The sequence below is a fragment of the Camponotus vicinus genome, unplaced genomic scaffold (genome assembly GCF_025532165.1).
Source record: "Camponotus vicinus isolate PSW18456_S1 unplaced genomic scaffold, iyCamVici1.0 SCAF_11, whole genome shotgun sequence".
NCBI classification, from domain to species: Eukaryota; Metazoa; Arthropoda; class Insecta; order Hymenoptera; family Formicidae; genus Camponotus; species Camponotus vicinus.
This window is the reverse complement of record NW_028141947.1, coordinates 2,336,543-2,357,382: the sequence shown is the minus strand read 5'-3', so window position 1 is coordinate 2,357,382 and position 20,840 is coordinate 2,336,543. Positions and strand designations below refer to the sequence as shown.

Here is a 20,840-nt window from a genome sequence, read left to right as displayed (position 1 = left end):
AAAAATTAGTCTTTTTGTACTCCCGGCTGCTGCCAACCTAAGGTTGGCAAAAAGACGAAGGAAGTATGCGTTTCACCGAGCTCGGATTAATTGTAACGGGTATTCTCGATAACTATAACGTAGTTCGATATCATCTTTTGCACATCAATTTCTTATTAATCAAGGAAGGTTTCAAGCATATAATTATCGTTATTTGTTTTATTAATAAAAAGCGGAAAAATAATTAAATATCTTAATTCCATTTTGCTCAACAAAAAATTAAAACTCGATGTAATAAATTCATGAAATATCAAATATGATAAAACTAATTTTAATTAGAATAGCATATCAGCGAAAATTCTAAATGCATATTTTATATTCCTATAAATATTATTCTTCGCGTTTTATTTCGCGCGAAAAGCACAAATTATGAACAATTATGAAATCTCGCGATATCTCTATTAGTCTCGTTAATGAGTTTAAAACTGGCCGCGGATGACGTCAGGTTAACGCTCATCTTTATGCGTTTTCACGGTTCAGCTCTCAGCTGGAGCTTCTTTTGAGGAGTTTTTTTCACCCCTTGCCAGAAGGGCCTCGACGCGCCAACCAGCCAGCTACTTCATCAACTGCATAGAGAGTATTTACATTTCTCTCCGAGAAGTGGCTGCGAGCTCTTCTTCGCTATATATGTTACTTATTATACGAGTAATTTCACTCGTGCGAGCGGTACTCTATATCGCGACGTTACACGACATCATTTACTACTGTGCTATTCCGGCGGATTTGACGCTGTCGTAAATTACAGCGCTTAAAGACGCATTCCGCCATTCGACATCTTACGACCATTATTATCCCTCCGGAGGAAGCGCGAATGAAGCAATGTAGCGGAGAGCGGAGATCGTGAAACCAACGACAGAATGAATATATGTGTGTGAATGTGACAACAGCATATCTCTTCTGCCCTCTTTAATAAACAAAAGACTTAATAAATAAATTTAAATATCGGAAGCATATCAATAACACTGGTATAAAAAGTAAAAATTTTCCCTTTGTAAAATCAGTCAGTTCTTACTAAAAGCATATTTCTTCCGCCCTTTTTAATAAACAAAAAAGACTTAATAAATAAATTTAAATATCGAAAGCGCATCAACAACACTGGTATAAAAAATAAAAATTTTCCCTTTGTAAAATCAGTCAATTCTTACGAAAAATGGGACGAGAAAAAAGAATATGACACTACAATATTTTTAGTTCTGAATTTCGAGATATAATATTCAACATTTTTAACAAAATAAAATATTCAATTGTCCTGCGAGAGAATTTAATATTAAATAAGATGTTTCCTGACCAATTTCCACGTCTTTATCAGGCTTTAGAATGTACTATTCTGGTAGAATAGGAACAGTCAAGTCCATGTGGTACTAGTCCAATATAATTAATAGGATATTTGGATAGCTGATTGTCCACTTTTTTCGATATTCTACGCTGAAGAAAAGATACCTCTGCGAAAATAGTAATTATTTTTATAGTCTTTAAGATCTTGCCATATCAAAGGAATGATGAAAGGCATTAACCATACATTACTTCTCAACAAACCACGGAGATTCGTTATGCATGAATTATAACAGGTGTATGCCCAGAAGGGGTTTGTCTTGGTTTTCTACCTCACAACTGAAATAATGATGAATATGATGATATGCTGTCTTAATTAAGAAATAATTACATGTTTCTGAGACGAAAAAGTCTCTTCATTACATGCATAACAAAAATTGCCGACACGTTTACTCGGCATCTTGAACACGAAATGTAAAACAAAGCACACAAAATGTGCTTGAAAGTAACAGCTTCACAAAGAATCCAATTTACGCTAACTCGACAAACGAAATAAATTTAAACAATGTGGCTTCTGTCTCAATTATATGCTTAGGCTCAGCGTAGTTCCATTCAAATGTTTTGGACATAAAATTTCCTTGACAAAAAAATTGAATATTTCTCCAAATCTCAAAAGAAACTAAGGATTTTAAATATCATATTCTTTTTTTCTTGTACAAAAATTATTAAGAATTGATTATAATTTTAGAGGCGGAAATATTTGTCATGTTTATCAGCGTAATCGGCACGCCCCAATGAATCTCGTTCGCAATCTCGAATGCAAGATTGCAAACGGCAATTTAATTCTCTCTCGTTAGAGCGAGGTCAATATAACGTTTTTACGCTAGAGTTACGGAGTTGCCGTAAGTGGAAAGTCCGGGACCAGTTCCGGACCAGCGCGTAAGTTCGGATGCGCGTCTCGCTCTCTGTGCGTGCGAAGGTGGAGAAATTTGAAATTCAGATTAATACCGTGCGGAATCGTTAACGCTCGACATAGAGCTATCCCCGCATTACCATACACACGCTGTCTCACGCATCCGGATGTGTTTCTACGGTGTATCTCGTGTATCCACGAGACTTCCCGCGTCGCACCTATATTATTCGCGTGCGGTATTTACCCTTCTTGGCCGGGAAACTGCCTGGCTTTCAATGAAACGACGTTGATTCTACCGGAAAGTAGACACCGGTGTCTACGCTTTCAATGGACCTGTGATTCTGAATTGGACATATTACTCGCCTTTTGAAAAGCCCCTTAGAGCATAAAGAAGAAATGCTCCCTTAATACGAATGAGACACGTGCACGATCTGTATAATAAAATATAGTTACTTCGCAAGGAATATTAATGCAGAGCCCTTCTTTCCATGTATTTAGTAAAAATGTTAATTGCAAAATATATTACTTTTTATAGAGAGATTATATTTGGAGTGATTTCAAGAACTTAGGACTAATTCAAGGAATTAATTTCATTATGCAATTTTTTTCAAACTTATTATTTTATTATATCAACTTATTATTATTTTTATCTACTTATTCTATTATGCAATTTTTTTCAAACTTATTATTTTATTATATCTTATTATTTTATTATATCAACTTATTATTATTTTTATCTACTTATTCTATCTTATTATTTTATTATATCAACTTATTATTATTTTTATCTACTTATTATTTTATTATATCAAACTTAATATTTTATTATACCATGTGCATAGTAAAATGTTAAATAAATAGCTTGAAAAAAATAGGATAATGAAATTAATTCCTCGAATTAGTTTTAAGCTTCTAATATAATAATATTTTTTTCAATTAACATTTTTAAAAAATTATTTTAGATTCCAGTATAATATTTTTTGAAGATAAACGAAAAATATGTATAACTTAGAGATATGCCAGCTTAAAACAAATTACATACAAGTCATGCTACATTGTTTAATATAGTAGAAGCACGGTCGACCGTAATTTGATTAACGTTGGATTTTTCTTACATCTAGAGTGCTGAGTTTTTATACGTTGATAAGAAAGACATTAGAGGGATTACTGGTTCTCTTATACCATTATCTTATGTAATTGAATACATCCATACTACGTAGCCAGGCGTCTGTTTTCTGTCTGTCATCTAGCTTTTTTCTGGTTAAGACTTTAATTCTCTTGCAATTGATTTTATGATGTAAATTTATGTATATGTTGTGTTTTTCTAAGAAATATAATCCTTAAATACTTTTCTTTTAAAGAATCAATATTTTAATAAACGATTGTGTAAAAAATATAAATATTTTGCATACGGTCGATTAAATGATTTATAGCAATTTATTATAATATATATTTTATTACACTGAATTTCAACAATTTATTTTAAAAATAAATATATTATCGTTTTGTCTAAAATATTTTTTAATAGATTTAGTAATTATGTGTGAATATAAAAAAACAATATGTATTGTTTGAGTGTATAAAAACAATATATAATTTTGTTTCTTTCAAAAATTTTACAATGCTTTAAAAATCAATATTAATTTTCCTGAAAAATGTTGCACGATAAAAAAATCCAAATTATTTATAATCAGCATATAAATACGAATTAAATAACAAATAACATATTCTATAAAATTAGCGTAACTGTGTCACTTAAAATTTCAGAAATATCTAGACGAAGTAATTGATGGACATTTAGGATGACTCTAATATTGGAATACTTCTTCGCTAATGAACTCACCGATGATATATATTTAAAAATATATCGTTAAACTGGCGAAACCTCATTTTACGCGATTTGCATATCGCTCGCTCGAGTGTGGCCATTTTCATTTTCGCGGTGCTTACAAATTATCTACAACACAGACTACTTGTCAACTTGTTGTCGTCATTCGCGTCGTCGTTATTTATTATACAAACATTTACACCGTTGTCATTGTTTAAGTGTCAACGTTCGCGTCCCACAAATTCGCGCACCAACCTGGTCTGACTAATGTCAACAAGTTTACGTCAAGCCGGTTTGCCATGGTCTGTCTAATCCCGGAGCAGCGCGACAACAGCGTGAAAATGTTGGTGCACAATGAGATTCGGGCACAGCTTTTTAAGCACAATCGCACTTTGCCGGCTTTTGCGCCGAGATTGACTAGTTACCGGTCTGCGCAGGAATCTCCTCCGTCGACAGAAGTTTGAAATTGTTGAAGAAAATTTCATGCTCTTGCTACAAACGGCTTTAAATTGCGGCCTGGTAAACCGATACGAGTTCCCACCAGGAATTGAAACCGATAAATTCCTCGGTGAATTCACGGGTCTTAATATTACAGCCGCGAAAATGATCTATGCACATTACAGGTGATAGCGAAAACGTGACGATTGGCATGCACTTCTCCATATTTATACGGCATCGAAGATTGGATGGAAAAATGAAATAGAATCGGAAAGAATATTCCGCGTGTTCGGAATCTACGTTAAAATAAGAGAGGAAAAAAATCAAGAGGAAGAGGGAATTTCTCGCGATAACAGTAATAAAAAGAAAAAAAACAAATGTCCTCCAACGTACAATTATCGGAAGCCCTGAAAATAACGATGAACGCAATTACTTCTTTCCCGCGATATCTTTCTAATTAGTACATTTTCTCATTAGTGTCGCCGCTTGTTCTTCGACAGAGGATATCGATCTCGCGAATAAAATTTTCTCGCTATCTCGCGCAACCGAAATCACCCCTTCTCGCGGATACCCGAGTCGGATTCTCCAGCGAAGTGTGACATATAATGTGCCATCCGAGCCGACTTTTCTCGCGTGTATCCCGTTGCCGGGCCGCATTAATATCACTGTTAACGTCTACGCGTGGACAGCTCCGCGAGCTCTCGGTTTCTCCGACTCCTCTCTTTCTCTCCCTCTTTATCCCTTTTTTTGCGCAAGCTACAGCGAGTTCCCGTCCCCGTTTCTCACTTTTTCAGCTCTCGCGGTGAGCCGCCTCGTCTCATCTTCTTTCCCGTCGCTCATCCAACCAACACCGTCGTATATAATTCCCAGAATCGACCGGGGCGAGAGATTTCTGCGTATCTATGTACGTACGTGCGAAATGAACGTGTGGCGACACTTCATTAAAGCGACGAGTCGACGATTTTCCTTCTGTCCGGCTGTGTTCGGGAATTAAAACGACATATACCGCGTCGTTAGAGACCTTTCATCGTGTATTTGCCCCATTGTGAGTGATGAAGCTTCGAGGTAAGAGAAGGAGGGTGAGAATTTTGCGTACTCTTACAACGATGACGCGTGCGATCCAAAGACGCTAAATTGTCGCGGAAAAAATGCGACGGTGATTGCATCAACGTCAATTTGAAGAACATGCTTTCTAATTGAGAGAAATGGTTAAATGACAACTTGTTTGTAATGTTGTATGCTGCGCAATCTCCAGAAAATATGCAGGAAAATCGATATTGTAAAAGAGAGCTGCGATTATTTTAATATTAATTTAGATAATAGTTTTCAGACATATATGTATATGGAAAAAGCTGTGCATAATATTTTTATTAAAAAATTATAATATTAATAATATTTATTAATATTAATATTAATTTATATTAATAATAATATTTATAATAATATTAATAATAATAATTATAATAATATTAATAATAATATTTATTTATATTAATATTAATATTAATAATATTTTTATTTAAAAAAACGCAAACCTTGCAAGTATTATATATTGTTAATATGATTTACGTTGATATGAATGTGAAATTAATTATTGTATAAAATTATTATAATTTAAAAACTTTTTTTAAGTATTAAATATTATATTAATCTTGATTTATATAGGGTGTTTTGGTGAAATGAGCAATCTTTCGTAGAGCAGATAAAAATAATCGCATATGTCCTTACAACGCATCTCGACTGAGATATTTGTCGTTAAAATTAAATTTGAGAAACATTTTTCTGAAATAGCTTTTGTAAATTTTAACAATTTGTGATAATTATTTTTATCTTAAGTAAAGATCTTTAAAATAGCGTGATAAATTTCTTGATATCACATCGAAGATGAGCTAGGGACGTATCACTTATAAACTTCTAACAAATTTGAAGTTGACATATTTCTTTATTTTTAAATGTTTTTAAATTCTTCACATCTTTTTTATCTGAAAAAGGGAATATTCTTGTTTTACTTCGTCAAAGCTATTTTCGAGAAAAAAGAAATTTTGATTGATAGAAAATAAATGATGATGATAATAAAATGATAATAATTTAATAATAAACAATTGCGACAGTTTTTCATATTTCTGAAGGTTTCTCCTCTGATGATACGTGTTCTGTTTGTATTAGCCGTTCGATTATATTATATAAAAATTAGATTTTGAAACCAATAAACATAACGGTTATTCAATTACTGCGGCTCGAACCGTCTAGTTTCCGTTTTATTTCTTCTTGTATCGGAAAGACCGCTTCCCGTTCGAACACCTTCGTCGGCGTTTCACGTCTAAAGTTGTGTATTCCCTGCTGAAGATACGGAGGATACAGGATATCCTGTATTCCAGAGAGAGAATGCGGGGAATGTATCCCACGTTCACCGAATATATTCTATAGAGTATATATCACCAGATTCTCTCTAGTTACGCATAATTATACAGATGCGATGCACGATTACTACTACAGCAACAGGATTTGATGTAAGAAGTTATGATACAGATCAAGGACATTGTTACACGATTACGCGATAACTAAGTGAATTTTTCAGTCACATGGACATCGTGCGAGTATTTCGGATAGATTACTCCGACTATTACGCTGACCAATCCTTGTCAGAAATAAAAACATGTAATTTAAGGGTGAAATATTTTTAATTATTGAATACGTTTTTTTGCAACTCTATATTTTCTAATTTTATTATTTTTAAAATAATAAAATTAGAAAATATAGAGTTGCAAATTTTATAATGTATAAAAGGAGTATTTTCAGCGTTACCAGCTATAACGTTACTTGTTTCGGACAAGTCAAAGCAAGTTCCCTAAATCTAATAACTATTATACTCGAAAGAGGGAGAGAGAGAGCGGTATTAGAGAGAAGCAGTTTGCGAGTGCTTAATCGAAGTTCAACAACGGGTCGAATAAATTTGGCTCGTACATAGCCTCGGGCAGCAATGCTACGAATACCTTTGATATCGACATAATCGCTGTTCGAAGTTGAAGTCTTCATAACCCCCTGGGGTACTCTTCAAAGGAACACCGCCCCTCGCAGGATGAAAAATTCTCATAAAACTTCATAAATATTTCAAGGATTCGCATAAGCCAGCAATTAGGCTGAATTAGAGATCCCCGGAGTAATATTGCTTTTCAAACCGCGGTCTCCTCGAGCTTCAAAAAAAAAAAAAAAATAAGACTGATGGTACTTTATCCTCGAGCTCTTACGACATCGTGTAACAGATTCTCTTTCATACGCGGGTTACGTTGTGAAATTTATGTATAAACAGCGCGAAAAGTGCCTGGAAAAATATGTAAAAATGCATGAAAGGAATTCTATTTTTCCTATTTGCTTTAAACCGACTAATATTGAGGTCAGCACATTTTTAATACTTTTTACAATTAATTTAATACTCTAATAACATTGATATAAAGTTCTTTTCAAAATTTACAATGCAAATAAAAATTACACGTTTATTGCACTTTTATTGATTCGCTTTAAATTGATTGATGTTGATGAGATCAACACATTTTAGTATTTTTTACAATTAATTTAATACTCTAATAACATCGATAAAAAGTTCTTTTCAAAATTGACAATGCATATAAAAAAAATTACATGTTTATTGCACTTTTGTTGCTTCGCGAATCACGCTTTCTCTCCTGGTAGAAAAAAATTATTCTCATTTATTTTTCAATTTCTTATGTTTCATACAATTTTCATCATCGTCTAATTTATTCCACGAGGTCGAGAGCACTCTGTCATAAATTTTCTCGTTTTTATCTGTCTCTAACGCGCACACACAAGTACACGATATTCGCACGCAAAGTGTGGAACTTTAAACGATATTGTGTTTCCGCCGAAATCCGATTTACATTGCGACTCCGTCCGATGAGCGCGTTGTTTCGCAGGTTGCATATTCTCTCGATTACAAAAGTGCACGCGAGCCGAGCCGGCTCGCTTTAATTCACGCGCGCCCGAGCTTCGTGCGGTGGGTGTGTCCGGTTTGAATAACACCGTTATGCGGAAAACTCCATGCGAAATTGCACCCCGTGCGCCGGCTGCACGTGGCTCCGCTGACGCGCCGACTAATCCGAAAATAACTTGTAAATTTATGAAATAATACGGCGGCCATGCATAGAGAATGCGATAATATCACCCTGGCCTCCATCTGCCTCAAACCCAGCGGCGATAACGTAGCAGTTGCATCGCGTTAAGGGTATGTCTGGGCGGTGGGGGGCGGGTGGGGGGCCGCAGAAGGGGGTCCCCTGATGAAAATTGTACCGGTTGTCCCGAATCTCCCAATGCACGTACACACGCGATCAAGTGCCTCCATTATTCCGCGCTACAATTTGTATCCCTGTCTATTTGCATGGCTGGCGTACAACCCCCTGGCCGTTCGGCCAGGATTTAAGTGCCGCATTATCGCTGTACGCGATGTCGGACGTCTCGTTAACTTCTCGCGTTAGCGTTATCGTCCATTCTGAATTTTACGCCCGCGGTTAATTTTCAATCGCAAACGATTACGCTGTTGTTATGCCGTTTAAACGGCTCGTCGAGATTTTCGGATTACGACGACGTCATCCTGACTGACTATCTAAACATAATCTGGCATGCAGTGTCGCATACGTGCATCGGCTAGATTAATAGCGGCTTAATAACGGCGCATGGCACCATGGTAGTTGGTAATTATGTAGGAACACGAGAATACTTAGGCAGGTAACACAGGGACTAGTGGAGTTCGCGCGGTATAATTCCTTCGAGAATAGCTGGCAGCTTAAGAGTGAGAAAGCTGCATGAACCTGCGGATTACGATTTGGCGCTGAAGCAAAGTCATTAGAGTTTACAAGATCAGATGCTCGAGTTTCTCTTATCATTAACTCTCGCATTTTCTGTTACAAGAGATAACGAAATAGCGGAGAAATTATCTCTTACTTTGAACTTGCCTTTATCAAGTATATGTATGTGTGTAAGAGATCTGGCTCTTTGTAAAAGTTCGATAAAATATTTGTTAAATGGACACGATTGAGTTTCCAATTTAATACATCGTGAATATTTATCATCTAATTAACGGTGACGGTTAAAGATATGAAAAATTGAATATATTTCTGTGGATTATACATATTATATTCTTTTTTAGGATAAAACGGTGATATGCCCCACATTTAATTAAATCAACATAAAATACCGTTGTAATGAATAGATTTTATTCATAGTTAATGTTTACAAAGATTTATTTTAATATTACAAATATTAATTATTGCATTATTTGACTAATTGAAGTATTATAATTATGAAATCAATTTTTTTTTGAAAATATTGAAAAGAGCATTTTTCCTCGAACTTTGATAAAAACATTTTAGATAATTAAAAATAATTTTTTTTTAATTATAAAATTCGACGAAACATAAATTCATATTTTAACTTGATAAAAATATTGATTGAATATATATAAGGATTGCATTTTTTTTTCTCTATTTCTTTTAAGAAAAAGATTTATAATTATTTGTAATAATAATCTTTACCATTGCTTCTGGAAATGTCTTTTTGCTCTATTTCGTCCTTTTTATATGTTTTGCCCATAATTTGCCAGAAAAAATGATAAAGAAAATGTTATAATAAAGCACATTACTTTTATATGAGTAATTTTGTATTTAAAAAAAGATACACACCCATATATCGAAAAAATACTTGGCTGTTATTAATTAAATTTTATAAATTATACCTTCAGAAATACAATGAAAACATATATAAACATAATGACACTTATTTTTATGGAATAAAAAATGATTAAAAATACTTACAAACAAATTTTACAATTTTTTATCCTTAAAAATTATTAATTTCGTAATTTCTTTTAAAATCGCATTTTAAGACTTTTGTGTGATTTCTAGATTAATTAAGTATTGTCATCCAGCGCGACTCCCGTTTGAATAATTTTATTAGTAAGCTTTAATTATATGAGCGATGAATGGGGCATTTTTCCTCCCTGAGCCATATTATATTATTTTTAGCTTACATTATTTTTACCTTACATTATTCTATGTTATACTTTTTCTATTTATATTATACTATTTTTCTTTATTTTTATATATTTGATATTCTCATATTAGTATTTCACGAATACCACCGCGATGTTTTTCACGTCTTTTCTTTTCATCCCTCACGTCTTCCGGCTTGTTTGTCGAGCGTCTATCTCTCCCTACGGGCTGTGTTTAATAAAGTCACGCAATGTGTACGTGCCACGGCCAAATGGGAAAACCGTGCAGCGTTATTCAATGTCTATCTCTTTGGATGTGATAACCGATGCGAGCCCTTTGTGCGGCCGACACATTACGAGGGTTTAATTTTCGCGCGTCGCCCATTGACCCAAATAAAACTGGACTTAAACTTTAACGGCTGCCATCGTAAACCGCGGTTGTTTCACGTATCCTGCTGTTATGTTCGACGACCGTAGGTTTACCATTTGGCAGTCAACGAAATGGGAGACTCGAATACGAATTCGAGTGTCGTCCTCGTTTCGTCATCCGGATGATTGCGTATGAATTATGCCGGGGAAAATGTATTTTCTTGTATAAGCTATCGACATGATTATCGCAGAGAATCCGTTTGGAAATTTCAAAATTTCTGCAACTGTAATATTTCATATTTATTGTTAGAAATAATAAAATAATAAATGTAAAAAAAATAAATTAGATACATGAAACGATATATTTTCTAAAATGTACGAATTATTGCTATTTGAGTCAAAGATAATTTGTCGAGAGGAAGAAGAGAAAAAGAAAGAAACTGTTGAACACAGATGATATCATGATGTAACCAAGCAATTTTTGCGAAGCTCTCGCTATTACTGTAGCTCAAATTTGCTCTACACATGAATCCCGCCTCTTTTGTATCAAATATGTATATGTGGCGAACATTATCACGATGCGGTTGCGTCGCAACAGGAGCCACTCGATGACGGTTTGTTGCCTTAGTAATGGTAATTATATCGATGATGTGGTTGGTTAATGATTTGTGATTGCCGGCATCGCGAATCACGTTTTCTTCCCTCTTTTATCATCCTATCTATTTTAAACATCGTACGCATGATTACGGCTCTTTACGCTTGTTTAGGTCGATATTGGTTCGTTGTTGATTTCAAACAAATTAACAAGTAATTAACAACGCGCTTCATCATTTCATTTATTTTAACTCGCGTGCACAAGGAAAGGAATCTTGTTGAATAGTTTAATGTTATTTCTATTCACAAATTGTCATTGCCCGTAATTAACTGTTCGAAACTGTATTTTTCCTGTATAAGGCCATGGTGCATACAAATCACATAAATTGTACATATATTATAAATTTCAGTCGTTTAATAATGTCACCGTATTTCGCGCATTTCACCTGTTTTCTACCTACATGCGTTCGCAAAATTTTCCTCCGCGGATCGTACACAGCTTTGCTTAACGGTCCGTATAAACTTTACGAGCGTTCCGGTTGAAACGGCGGGAGAAATTTCTTTCGAAGAGATTCATTCTCTAGACGAAAGATGGGATTTCGCCTTAAGGTCCGCACAAATCGATCTGTACAATACGCAGACAATCCATTACTTGTTATTGTCAAACTTAAACAGCTAGTTAAGATACAAATGCAGAAGAAGACGGCACACATATATCCGGCTTTAAAATATATATGTATATAAAATTACAATTTAAAAAAAAACAAATAACTTTTGCCTATTAAATGAGAGAAAGGGCTGCAGGCTTATGGTACAACTTGCTCTCCACATGTTAAATATAAGTTTCATAATAGAAAATATGTCTCTTTCGGTGAGCAGAAAGAGAGGACTAATTTTGATAAAAGCTCTCTCTTTAGATAATAAATTTCTAACGAAAATAAAAAATCCCACGATGCCCTGATAAAGAGGTTTTAGGCGATCACAGTGGCCTCGCTTGTTCCTGAAATAAAAGATGGACCGGTAGTTTGCGGGGGCGCTTTAAAGTTCTCATCAGGCGATCGAGGTCTGTGGGACACTTCTGTGTCTCATTGTTCCCTTTGTTTAGTGTTTATGCTGCTGCACCCGGGGACTACATCGCGCGGCATGCCTGGCGGCGGCTCTCTCGGTGTCGGTGGCGTCGGGGCTGCGATGGCCCCGGCGACGAGCATGGGAATAAAGGGAGAGGGACGAGGGTGAGCGAGGTCGCCGGGGAGAGGAGCTTTCATTAAGCTTGCATTGTCCCAGCACCGCGCTATTATAGCCGAGTGAATAACTTGGAGCTATCCTGGTAGTCATGCCGCCCTTGTCCTCTCCCTCTCCCCCTCTGTCTTGTTCTATCTTCCATTTTATCTTCTCCATTTTTTCTGTCTCGCGTCACACCATCCTCGGGCGCTACATTCTTCCCCCTACACGTCCCACCTTCGATATTCTCCGTTTTCGATCCTATCCCCATTTTTTGCATCGCGTTTTGTAGCGGCTCGTTCCTTCGTTCCCCTTCTCCAATTTATTCCACAACCTCAACGATCATCCCGTTAGCAGCGGCGTGATATTAACGAGTCGAATAACAGTAACGACAAATCGCTCGAGCGGCGCCGATGTGGCATCCCGCGCTCTGGGATGCCATCGGAACGTGGAGTGCTTTTCGGGGTCCAATTCATCCGGCGTCGTCGACAGCGGTGGTACAGTTGGGGCTTTTAACGAGTACGACCCCCGTAAAACCTTGACTGTTCCGTTCGTTAATTACTACGTCGTATCTATACCTCGTTTGTTTGACGACCATTTTAATCCCGCCTCCCTCGCTCTCCTCTTTGGTCACTCTTGCCAACCCCGTTGAACGCGTTCGACTGTCGTCCTTGTATGTACATACCGACAGGATACGTCCGAATCGCGTCACTAGGATCCACAGGGGTCGTTAATGATGCGAGAAGGAAGTAGGGAATGCAGAAGAGACAGGGACAGAGAGAGAGAGGGAGAGAGGGAGAGGGATGATTACCGGAGATAACAGGAAAAACGCGTCATTCCTGACGATTACATTTGATTTCTAGAGGCACTTGATGCGTTCAATTATATTTCCTCTTGGGATTTGCTTCTTCATTATAACGAATTTCCGTTTCATTTCACATCTCTCTCTTTCTCTCTCACTCTCTTTTTCTCTTTCCCTCTCGCTCAACTCTTTTCTTTCATTTTCTCTCTTTATTTCTCTTCTTTACACTATATATATTTGGTGATGTGAAGTTATATCGCTGCGCATAATGTTGCTCTGAGCGGGAAGCTGGTTTATATTCGAGAAGTGAACTCTGCGAAAGCAGGTCACAATGAATTTTCATAGTGAAAATAAGCATTCCATGGAGTTGCGTATAAGACAAAAGATTTATGCGGAATAATTTTAAACATTTATAATAAAAAATTTTATATATTGCTGAAACGTTGAGTAAATTGAACACACTGGTGATATAGATGTATATTATATTGTTTGTTCATTGAAACAATAATGCGTACATTTAAATCACATTTTTATAAATTGAATGAATACAATAATATACCTGTAAATAGCATAATAATTTGTTCAATATATTGCATTGCACTATAAAAAATGTAAATTTAAATTTTACATTTACATCATTGTCAGCAGAGTTAATTTACAAGTCTCCACATGGATAATTTAAATCTGTATTTATATAATTTAATCCCTTAGCTTTTTTTATCAAAAATAAATTTTATAGATAATTTTACAAATAATTTTGTCTCGTATTTTTAAGCAATAATTTACTGCGATAAAGAGTGAAATCAGCTGCAAGAGAGATTTGTTTATTATTGTATTATATTCTCTATCAGTATAGTTTCTATCTTTTTACATCTGTAATTTTTATTCTAAAATTGGTTATTTTCATGCATTAGATTGAATAATCAATAACTATTTCCGTAGGAAAATCCTTTTCCTACAAAGAATAATTTTCAAATGCATAGAAAACAGATCATGTTGTCCAATATATTTCAGGATTATCGCGCGGAGATCTTATTCGAAAATTACGAATTACGGAGTTCGCAAGATTGCTATTGTCCTTAAAATAAGAGTGCAATTCGCAATCACTACGATCTTTCGAATTGCTCATTAAACGACGCTGTTTTCTCACTTTGAATTTCATTAGATTGAATTGTATTTAGTTAAGAAGAATCTTAAGAATTTTTTGCGAAAATGGAATAACTAAAAATAGGACCAATCACGTATCGTAATTCATATAATTTGCAATGTCATATTTCCTAAAGTGTATATTTTAAAATATATTTATATTTTATATATTATTATTTTCGAGGCTCGAGTGCTGCAAAGACGCGATGGAGGCGTTATTTATATTAAACATGATTTGAATCCGATCTATTTATTGCGCAACAATGTTCAACATTCATGCTCTTTTTTTTTATGTTTTTGTGATACCACAGAGACACGTAAATTGCATTGACGTTGTGGCATTGACACTAATTGCTTTAATACCTGTTTCAGATACTCCATCGTTTGCGATAACGCGTTTACCTGGTTTTGGAATTCCGATCGTCGAGGGGATGTCTGTCAGCCTGAAATGCGAGGTAGACAGCAATCCAGCCAGCACTCCAATTTGGCAGCGCGGTAAGTTGCGAGCGGGAAAAAAGAATAAAAATTAATTAAGAGGCTTGTTAAGCTCTCTTTTTTTAGACACTCTTTGCGAAACAAATTTATATTTAAAATCTTTTTTTAAAAAGTTGTCAATTTTTGAATCTCATATAGAAGAGGAAGCATTTCTTTTGATATTTGCTTTTTGTAGTCGAATTATTTCTTGAACTTTTATTATATTCAGGCCTCGAGAAACCGTCTGTCAATCGTAATAAAATTGATTATTATACTTTATTTTTAAATATTAATTATATATTATTAATGAAATTAATAACTATTATGCTGTTTTATTTTTAAGGATATTATTTAAATATTATTAATTAAAAAAGAGATTGTATTTATTCATTTCAAGCAACACGTGTATATATTTCTCAAAATCAAATTAAAAATATTCATAATTTATCCGCGTGTTTCGAGGCGAGAACATTTTGAAAAGAAAGTATAAGAAATGAAATTAACACATATTGATATCTTAATTTTCATTATTAATGCCATTCAGTTTTTTGTGCGTGAAATTTTTATGAGCTTCAAAGCTGATAATCATATTACGTGTATCATGTTATACTTTATCTTTCATTTAAAGTCCTCCATTTGAATGGCGTGGCGATTAACTCTTCACGGCAGTAATGTAATCCCTATTTTCTACGGTCGGTAATTTTTGGCGATTTAAATACGTCCGGTAATGAGATTTTTAACGAGTTACTACCGCTGCAAATAGCCCCTTATCCGCAAAGCGAGTTTCAACATACCAATTTACGTTGCCCGCAAATACGTTTTACTTAAGAAAACTATCGATGAAATAAATTTTTCCCTTTTAATAAAATATAAAGACGTTTTTATAGCCTTTATAAAAGATCAAAAAATCTTATAATGTCATACAAATTAAGAGCGTTCCAGGAAAATCTTATTTTCGATTCAATCTCAGACTAAAATCATCTTAAATTTCATTTCAATAAAAAATAAAGTTATAATTACAAATATTCAAATCTGAAAAATTGCTGATGATATAAGTAATTTTTCTCGAAATCTACAACAAAATCAATTACAAGTTAATCACAGAATCCCTATTAAAAATAAATTACTTTTTATATACATCTCAAATATATATTGAAATATATATACATATATACATACAAACTTTACAATATTTTTTAATCAAGAATTAAAATATTTTATAAAAAAAATTAAAATCCAATTAAAGGTTATATATATTCACTCGGCTATCAATTTTAAATCAGCAAAAATTTTACAGCTTGAAATTATGCGATTTTCGAAATATATTATACGTGTTGCGTATGCGTTGAGATTTTGCTGATGGAAAAAATAGTGAATGTGATGTAGTGGAAATTACCAAGCGACATGCACTGTTTGATAATTACCGGGGTTGTCAGAGGACCACTAAAATTTGAGACAACGGTCAACAAACATTAACATGCGCGAGCGTCGACTATATTCTATCGAGTTAGAACAGAATTTTGCAAATTGTATAAATTAACCAGATGGAAAAATATTGTCTGTTACGAACCTCTCTTCACCCGTGAATGTCGCATCGCGCACTACTGCGAATGTAATTATTCTTTTACTTTAATAGAAAAAAATTTAGTTTATTTTAAATATAAAAAAAAATTTTTTTATTTTAACTTTAATTGAAAATAGTATTCCTCATCTATTTCTGCAAAATAAATTATCTTCTTAATTTACGTTACAATTAAAAAATATGGTCAAAATCTATATATAATATATAATATTTTAAATAAAGAAGAAAAAAATTAAAATTATTCTCTTAAAATTATTTATAGAGAATGAAATGTCGTTTCGTGATTTCAAGAATTCTTAACTCGATTTTTCATAAATTATTTTATAACTCAATTTTATTATTTCAATACTTACACAATCGATATTTTTCGTAGCAGTGTTGCTTTCAATATTTAAACGACTTAAAAAGGATACATTTTTGATGTGCGTATCCTGTATACATTTAGAGACAGTACTGTTATAGACGGCAAGTTGCGAAGCACACGTGCATTATTTCGTGCAACTCTCCCTCTTCTCTACAGCTAGGAAACGCGTCACGTTGTAGGTAGACACGTTAGCACGAGCACGTGTAACGGCAACGTGAGCATAATTTAATCACTGTAAACAGGCACTTGGACGGGATAGAATCTGATGCACATGACCCATCTCGGCGTACTAACAGCTTCGTAATAACTCTAAAGGAGATGTAACTAATCTGCAACCGCGTGCATCGATGCATTGATGAGCGCAACACGGTCAATAATTAAATTATCCCTTTCTCTTATGCATATTGATTTTTTTAGAAACAACACATTGTCGCTGAATCGTAAAAATCTGGCTTATACGATACGCGATGTAATGAAATTATAACAATGATCGATCTCGTAAAATTTATATCGTTATAGAAAAATTTAATTCTTTCTCATATAAAATAAATATGTAAATCAATTGTAAGATCGCAATATTGAAAGTGAAGAATGAATTGTATAAATAATTACAACAATGAGAAAATTGGCAAATTATAGATGAATTACAAGTTTGTCATATAATAATTATTACATACAATCTACTATATAATTTATTATGTAATAAATTATACATAATAATTATTATGTAACATAATAACATAATACAATAATATATAATGTAATAATAATTATTGTAAAATATAAATTACTATATTTATCTAATAATAATTGCATTATAAACGCATAAATAATTTTCTAACATATAATAATATCATGTGCAGGTGAAATTTTGAAATATCGCGAGCAACGTTCCTACGAAATCACAAACCCTCCTTTGTTTTCACACGGAATACATTACTATTGTCACGAACTCACGTATGTCATCTCTGTGAACGGTTGTAATTTTCGCGTAATTAAACCATTGCCAACGATATGTACTTAGGCGTGTCAAACGCATGTCGCCGTTCACAGCACAATGATCTCATCTTTAGCTGGGAAGGAAGAAGAGGGTGAAGGAAGGGGAAACGACAGAACCGAAATTTGGCATTTACGCGATTTCCGTCATCCTTGTCGTCTCGACGTCTTTCGTTCCTCCCTCCCTCCCTCCCTCTCTCTCTCTCTTTCTATCCCCCTCCCTCTTTCCCAGATCTCAAACAGAGATATGGTCGAAAGTCAGACTGTAGGTATAAGATGATACAGCCTGTAATTATATTATACGTACCGCAACGGATGCGACAAGTGTATCACATAGAAAGTCGGTAGGAATTGAGACAATGGACAGTCACGCCCGATCTCTTTCATCCCAGCATTCCCAGTAATTCTCGCCGGTGACACGTGAGCGATCTGAAGGAAAATAATTTTTATTTTGTTAAGATAAATTTTGAATTATTATTTAATAATTGCACGACTGATTGTTTTGATTAAATAATTATTAAATTAGTTTCGATAGATTGTAAAAAATAATTAATAACATTTTTGGGACTCCAGTAATTATTTTATTACATTTAAAAATTCGATATTAATACGAAAAAACACGATATTATGCACTCAATCAAGACTTTATTGCTTGGGTTAAAATTATTTCTCGCTCATATTTCAAAAATACTTTTTCGCGAAATTGATGTTATCGTGTCTGAAAATATAATCTAATTTTAATGTTGATAAATCAAGGCACCTGTGCTTTGAAAATAAGAATAATAAATTATAAAAGATAATAATTGTAAAATATGGCAGTGGGATAACATGGGAATTTCTTTCTATTCCCTAAAAATTAATAATATTAAAAAATAATATAAAAATTATAATATAAAGAAATTGCAAAATAAATATATATCTATACAAAATAAATCTTTCTCTGTTATTTTAAAAATTATAGCGCACTTTCAAATGATTTTTCCATTTTATAAACTCAATATTTATCTACAATTATGGAATATGAATAAAATTACATGAGAATAAAAAAATTCATATGCATACGTTGATTATAGAATAGAATATTACTTATTAATTAACGATCACTAATATTTTAGAGTAATTAATCTGTATATTAAAAAAACTATATTTATTATAATATAAAAGATAATTATATTTTTTTAGATAATTATATTTTTTATAACAATTGTTTTAGCTATAAAACAATTACATATTAAATATTAAATATTTATGTAACAAAATTAGAACGATGTCCCTTCAAATCGCCCATTTATCACACTGTGTGCCGCGCTTTAATTCGGTCCCGATAGACAGGTGTACCCGCTCGATATTATCCCCGTTTCGATGCGCTACCAGCCGGTTCCGGCCGCGCCTATTTCCGCGTTGTAAATTTCGCGTCGGCATTAAAGGGGATTCGCGTTATGGCGCCGTGTACGCGAGCAATGTCGAGGAAGCTGTTACGCGGCGCGTGATACCAGAACAGCATGTTGCCCTTCGTCTAATCTGCTCTCTATTGGCCGACCCGCGTTACGAGAGAAAGAGATAAGGCAACGGGGGCGATTATGTATATCAGATGCAACGTGGCTTCATCGCGATACTCCACGGGACGAGAAGGAAATATAGACGTTGATTAATAACTGCAGTAATGGCCTATATGATTTTATACGTTGTACTCATCTATGAATAAATAAATAAATAAATAATGAGCAATAATATATTTATCGCATCGATTGTGACGTTTACGTAGTCTTGCATTTAAAATGTAAAGCTGTCTGGAATTATCGCGACTTGCAGCTCGGTGCTTCGAGAAACGCATTACAATTAAATCGCATTAAAATCTGTAAAAAGACGGATGAGAAGAAGCATATAGATTCATTACCATTTGGCTGTTCTTTGTCGTGGAAGAGCTCGCCGCTTCTACGGCCTAATAAATATTTAAAACTGTCTATAATTCCTTTCCCTTGAGCAGCCCCTGCCTGTGAACGTTTCACGGCTTTTAATCTCGCCGTTATTTCATGTTCCGAGCTTAATCTGCTTTATTTTCAAGGTAAATGTGTTCATTGGCTGAAATAAGCGATATAAATCTGTATCTTATAAAAAAGTTATCATAATTGCGCAAAAGAGATAAAATTTTTGTGGAGCAAAAAGAAAATATGATCGACATTATTTGAAAATTAGCAGCGTATAAAGCGTGAAAAAGGAAAATTGCCTTTCATTTTTTTTTTGGAAGGAAAATCTCTAATATGATATACATTATATGCATATTACACTCGAGTTTTTTAATAGAAATTAATGGCATAAAAGTGAACGGCGTAAGAAGCTAATAATAAGTATACTTTTCCTTATATTATAAATCGATTAAGACATTGATTAGATGCGTTATTCTATGAAGTTGACGATTTTCAAACTAATTTAAATTCTTTTTGTCCAGATGTACTCCTTAGAATTTACAAAATCTTGTCGTTCGTTGAATATGAAATAGCAATTACTGGAGCCGGGATTAAAAACTAAGAAAATTATTAAAAAAATGAAGTTTTAGAAATAGATTTATTAAAAAAATAATTTGCTCTAGTCCTTTTTCAACTTTACAAAAAAGATTTCGAAGCAATTTTATTTTAGCAATACTTTCTATTAATTATGAAGATATTAAATGTTAAAAAAATTAAGAGTAACGATGCAATTTTCAACAAGAGAAAACTCATCTCGAAATTTAAAGAGAAATTTGTATCCGAAAGAAAGAGCACAACACCTCAAATTACTCGGGAAAATACAGCAGAAAATAT

General features: G+C 33.8%; 1 protein-coding gene across 6 annotated transcripts in view; it reads left to right on the top strand.

The window, feature by feature from the left end:
• Nucleotides 1-20,840, top strand: part of Tei (irregular chiasm C-roughest protein teiresias) — a 429,473-nt gene that overhangs the window by 321,496 nt on the left and 87,137 nt on the right. For all 6 annotated transcript variants that reach the window (XM_083081803.1, XM_083081801.1, XM_083081802.1 and 3 more), the window contains one exon: nt 14,996-15,118. In XM_083081803.1, coding sequence (XP_082937929.1) covers nt 14,996-15,118 — 123 coding nt within the window. The remainder of the gene's footprint in view (nt 1-14,995; nt 15,119-20,840) is intronic.